This window comes from Acanthisitta chloris, unplaced genomic scaffold (assembly GCF_000695815.1).
Source record: "Acanthisitta chloris isolate BGI_N310 unplaced genomic scaffold, ASM69581v1 scaffold43534, whole genome shotgun sequence".
Classification (NCBI taxonomy): Eukaryota; Metazoa; Chordata; class Aves; order Passeriformes; family Acanthisittidae; genus Acanthisitta; species Acanthisitta chloris.
In genome coordinates, this window is record NW_008668441.1 from 1523 (window position 1) to 7271 (window position 5749).

General features: G+C 46.3%; 1 protein-coding gene across 2 annotated transcripts; it reads left to right on the forward strand.

The window, feature by feature from the left end:
- The first annotated feature begins 266 nt into the window (after positions 1-266).
- On the forward strand, positions 267-2286 carry CNR1 (cannabinoid receptor 1 (brain)). Of its 2 annotated transcripts, XM_009072879.1 has the most exons (2): positions 329-414; positions 490-1991. In XM_009072879.1, the coding sequence occupies exons 1-2, from the start codon at positions 329-331 to the stop codon at positions 1748-1750; spliced, it is 1347 nt and encodes a 448-aa protein (XP_009071127.1). In that variant the 3' UTR covers positions 1751-1991. The 2 variants fall into 2 exon arrangements, with proteins under 2 accessions (XP_009071126.1, XP_009071127.1); XM_009072878.1 differs by having other exon boundaries at positions 267-2286.
- The last annotated feature ends 3463 nt before the right edge of the window (positions 2287-5749 follow it).

Below are 5749 nucleotides of genomic sequence, written 5' to 3' on the forward strand. Positions count from 1 at the left end.
GATGAGAAATGAAAATTGCTTTCCTGTGAAACACTCAATTCCCTGTGCCTCTGTTTTTCACGTCACTTCTTAGTGTAATTCAGTTGTAGTGAAATCCAGGTGATTTCTTTCTAAGTGCTCAACCCACCCTGATTCCCACGGGGGCAAAGTCTAGACCTGCACTGAATGCAGGAGGAAGGTTGATTTTGTCCGCCACAGTTCAGCTAAGTTGTTTGTGGCATTCGTCTCCCTGGTGATGTTAACAAAGTCTGATCTTTTCCCCATTAGGGTTCCCTCTGATGCATTTTTCCACCCCCCAAGTGTCTCTGAGACCAAGCAGACTGGGGTTATGAAGTCAGTCCTAGATGGCCTCGCAGATACGACGTTCCGAACCATCACGACAGATCTCCTTTACGTGGGCTCCAACGACATCCAGTACGAAGACATGAAGGGCGACATGACGGCCAAGCTGGGGTACTACCCCCAGAAATTCCCTCTTTCCTCCTTCAGGGGTGACCCTTTCCAAGAAAAAATGACTGCAGGAGGTGATCCCCTGTTGAGCATTATTCCCTCAGACCAGGTCAACATCACCGAGTTTTACAACAAGTCCCTGTCGACGTTTAAGGATAATGAGGAGAACATACAGTGCGGGGAGAACTTCATGGATATGGAATGCTTTATGATCCTGAACCCCAGCCAGCAGCTCGCCATCGCCGTGCTGTCGCTCACCCTGGGCACCTTCACGGTCCTGGAGAACCTCCTCGTCCTGTGCGTCATCCTCCACTCCCGAAGCCTGCGGTGTAGACCCTCCTACCACTTCATTGGCAGCCTGGCTGTGGCTGACCTCCTGGGCAGCGTGATTTTTGTCTACAGCTTTGTGGATTTCCACGTTTTCCACCGGAAGGACAGCCCCAATGTCTTCTTGTTCAAACTGGGTGGAGTTACAGCCTCCTTCACTGCCTCCGTAGGGAGCCTTTTCCTCACGGCGATAGACAGGTACATCTCCATCCACAGGCCACTCGCTTACAAAAGGATTGTCACCCGACCAAAGGCCGTCGTGGCATTTTGTGTCATGTGGACCATCGCTATTGTAATAGCTGTTCTTCCCCTGCTCGGCTGGAACTGCAAAAAGCTCAATTCTGTTTGTTCGGACATATTCCCCCTCATCGACGAGACCTACCTGATGTTCTGGATCGGGGTCACCAGCGTCCTCTTGTTGTTCATTGTCTATGCCTACATGTACATCCTGTGGAAGGCTCACAGCCACGCCGTGCGGATGCTCCAGAGGGGCACGCAGAAAAGCATCATCATCCAGTCTACAGAGGATGGTAAGGTGCAGATCACGAGGCCTGACCAAACTCGTATGGACATCAGGTTAGCCAAAACCTTGGTCCTTATCCTAGTCGTTTTAATCATATGCTGGGGCCCTCTCCTTGCCATCATGGTGTACGATGTCTTTGGGAAAATGAACAAGCTCATCAAGACTGTCTTTGCCTTCTGTAGCATGCTGTGTTTGCTGAATTCCACAGTGAATCCCATCATCTACGCTCTGAGGAGCAAGGACCTGCGCCACGCCTTCCGCAGCATGTTCCCCACCTGCGAGGGGACAGCACAGCCCCTGGACAACAGCATGGAGTCTGACTGCCAGCACAAACACGCCAACAACGCGGGCAACGTGCACAGGGCTGCCGAGAGCTGCATTAAGAGCACAGTAAAGATTGCCAAAGTTACCATGTCTGTCTCCACAGACACGACTGCCGAAGCGTTGTGAGGCAGAGACTTCTCAGCCTCGTGAGGAGAGGAGTTGGTTTCAATAAAGGATAATAAATCCACAACAGAGAAAAACCAAACCCGTGGCTTTTAACGTGTTTGTACCCTCCTGTGATACCTTTCTTTTGGTTTGTCATTGTAAGCTGAGCGATGATTGTGTCAAGAGCACTTACCATCAGCTGGTTCTTCAGGTTTTTACAATTAGGGATTCGAGCTAAATTTTCACAAGTTTTTTTCTCCAAGAGGTGTTTACTGAGTTCTAACGTTTCCTGGCAGAGCACAGAGAAAATACCAGGTTAGCCATGGTTCCTTTTCGGGGGGTGTGAAGAAAAATTGTGAAACCTAATTGAAAAAGAATTCATCCTAAACCAGTCAAATAAGAGAAACAAAAAAAAAAAAGAGCCTTGTCATCATGCTGTTCATTTCAATGTGAGGTGTATTTCATGTCTCCAAGTGCTAGGAGTTTCTGATCTTTTCCCAAAGCAGCAGTGCTGAGTTCTAGATTTCGTAAAACGTGTCGTGTCGCGTGCATTGTTTGCTGTTTTCTTCTGTGTTCTTGCTATTTGTCTGATGAAACCCAAGTGATAAGGTAGACTTCTGTGGAAATAATGTGAACCGTGATATGTAAACCCCATGGAAAACACTTCCTGTATTTGAAGAATTCCTTTGAGATATTTTGGAAATCTGACACTTTTAGTGGTCTTCTGTGGACTTAGAGGAGAGGCTTTGTGTGCTACTCCAATTCTTTCCCCACCACCTTTTACTTTGACATGCCTAGGAGAGTAACAGCAACAGAGGAATAGAGGAGGAATGGGAGAGAGGAATGCACTGGTTCAGACTTTTCAATCCCACTGCGTTTATACAGAGGATGTTGATGGTTGCACAGACTATTGCCCTGCTCTTTTGGAGTTGTGTGAATATGAACACTGAGAAGTGAAGGTCCTGGATATTGGCTCCTTTAGTGGGCAACTGGTTTTAAGCCACGTGCTGGTGCTGGACCACTGAAGACAGCATGTGTGAGACTCGATGTGTGATGTTATCACTGTGCAGTCCATGTGTACTTGAAGTGTGTCACATTCCTGTACCCCAGGTTTAAGCAGGTGCAGAGCCTGAGATGCTGAACTTCTGTCTTCACTAAAGGAGGAGGAAATCTTGTCAGACTTAGACATTTCCTGACTGTGTGAGTGTGTATATAAGTAAATATCCGTGTGTGTGTGTGTGTGTGTGTGTGTGTGTGTGTGTGTAACTACTAATCAGTGTGAGTCATGGTAGCCTAACTAAGATAGGACACTGACCAAATGGAACTGTATTTCTTGTTGCACGCTTTGCACATGAATTCTGTTTCTAAAATTGAGTTCTTCCAACTGACTCCTGAGGAAAGAACATCTCAGTCCACTCTGAGATGTGTATCCACGTGCTAGAGAAAGCAACCTTGCAGTGGTACTTGAGAACAAGGGGAAATGAGGCAGAGCATGGAATGAGCCACACTGACAACTGCTGTGGCTGTGCATGGTGTTCCTGGGAATGGAGGGAGCCAGAAGGAAAGGGTCGTTGGTTTGAAGGCTGTCAGGATTCGAATCCGATTGCTTGAAATGAGGTGAGCCTCACTGAAACCAGGTTTGACACTGCCAGCTTCAAGGAAGAAGCTGCTGAAGGAAGATGATGGCTCTGTTCCATGATGGGATAGTTTCTGCAGCCTGTGACTGTCACAAGGAACTTAGTCCAGACAGTCTTTGAAGCGTGGATATTCTGTGGTTCTGTTCTGAGTGAGGAGCTCTGGGGTCCTCTGCTCTGCTCTCTTGCTTTTTCAGAGCGTTTCCTCACCCTTCTTCTGGCTGATTTCTGCCCAGATAGTTGCAGAGGCAGCTTAGCCCTTTAGCTGCCTGCTGCTTGTCACAACAGGAGGCACTTCCTCCATGGCACAGGAGCCAAATCCCTGCTGCCCTCCTGCCCAGCCTTGGGCTTGTGTAGGGAGAAGGAGAGGGAACATCAGTCTCTGGCTGCCACAACCTTCCTGTGGCATTTCAGAGCAGCTGATTGCATGACCAGCTCAGCCCATTTCAGCCAGTGGCTCTGCGGAGGCACAAGTGGCTCCAAATCTAGGCTTGGCGAGGGGTGATGTTTTAGAGATCGGATCAGACAAGGTGCTGAGAAGCAGCTGGAAGAGACAGAGGTACTTTCCTCCTCCACCCACCTCCCCTGCAGCTTACCTGGGTGATAGGACAGGGCACCACCCTCTCAAGGTGCCAGAAACCAGTGGATTGCAGAGGATGTCCAAGTCCTCCTGAAAGATTCAATCTCTAGACCTAGTCTATCCTCAAGCAGTCCTCTTAGAGGAGGAGGGGGAAAGCCCACTGGAAATGTAAAGGTACTTTAAGAGCCATTTTTGAACCTGTCTTCTTGTGAATTAAATGCAAACTTCGTGGACTTGTGTTGTGCATTCAAGTTCTAAATTTTACATGATAAATCATGGGACAATGGGGCTGTCTTGGCACTTAACTTGGTGCTTACTGATATAATAAGAAATCGCATCCTGTGAAATGTTATTGTCTCTCATCAGGATCTTCATTTGCATAACGAGTTTTTCTCAAGCTCTGGGAACTGCATCGGTTCACTTAGAACCATTTGTTAAAGAGGTGGCAACGATTCCCTTCCGTGTTGTGCTCTAAGTAGAACTACCCTTTCCTTAGAAGAATCTTCAGCTTTAGGTATTCCTCATTTGCCGTTGCCTCCCTTCACTGAGTGGTAGCACAGCCAAACCAGACTGTGTTCCATGGCCACCCACACTGTCATCATCCCCAACCAACACCAGTGGCAGTTCAGTGTGTGTTCCAACTCCAAGTGTCATGTGTCTGCCAAGACCATCTACGTCATGTGTGCAGAGTTCAGTTCTAACAGTCTCCTTGTATATTTGTATAATACGATCTCCTCGATGCTGTGCAATCACTACCCACATCTCCTTGCACTGGCCTTTCAAGGAAGGTTTTAGTGTGTCTGTTGTTAGACAGGCAGAGCATTTTTCCTACTGTTATTGGGCTGAATGTATGTAAATGAGTGGAAGAGAAACCCAAGTCATCTGTACAAGCAGTGGCCTAAAAAGTCTGTAATTGTAGACTAGGGAAATTGTTGAAGTTGCTGTGACATCTCAACGACTACCTTTGAATAAACTGTTTACAGGGTCTCCTGGGATGCTGTTTCAGAGTGAAAGGAAAATCTTTCCTTGTGATAATTAGAGGTAAAGAAATTGGATTACCTGAGCTTTTTCTTTCCAGTGTTTCGAAGTGGAGAACATAACTCTTTATTGTCTGTAAATCTAACATTATTACTTCCTCTTAGAAGAATATTGTATCATTAGATGTTTGTTTGAGCTGGTAACATCCTTGCAACTGTTGCAATATTTTTCATTAGCAACCTGTATAATAGTTTGTACACAAGTACTGTTCAGATTGTCATGAAAAGTAGCTTGGACCATTTACCTACCAGTAGCAGACTAGTATTTCTGTAAGATTTCCAGTGTATTCCTACCATATCACATCTGATTTCTAGAATGTAATTAAACTGTTATTTATTCAAGGAGAAGAAGTATCCCTCTGCTTTTTTGCTTTCCAACTTGGGAGCTCACTGAGGAAGCCACGTGATGCTGCTGCCTCATCCCACAATCTGGTGCTCTACGTTTTGTTTATGAGTTTGTCTGTCAGATCCTGAAACAACTGCTTAAACAACTTGACAGCAGGTTGTCAAGCTCTGTGGGGTTTAATTGTACGTGGATTTGTTTGAAGGAGGAGGTAGAGGTTATATTTTTGTGCATTCAGTGCTATGGAGACAAGAGAAATGACATAGTTAAAACTGCATCTCCTGGTTCATTTTGTAGGTTATTTCCCCTTTCCTCTGTATTAGTCAAGATGCAATAAATTACTTTTGCCTTCCTCAGATGCATATGTTTGCACAGAGATGTCACGTGAAGACAGAAGCTGTTGAGTGCACCCTCAGCAAGTTCTCT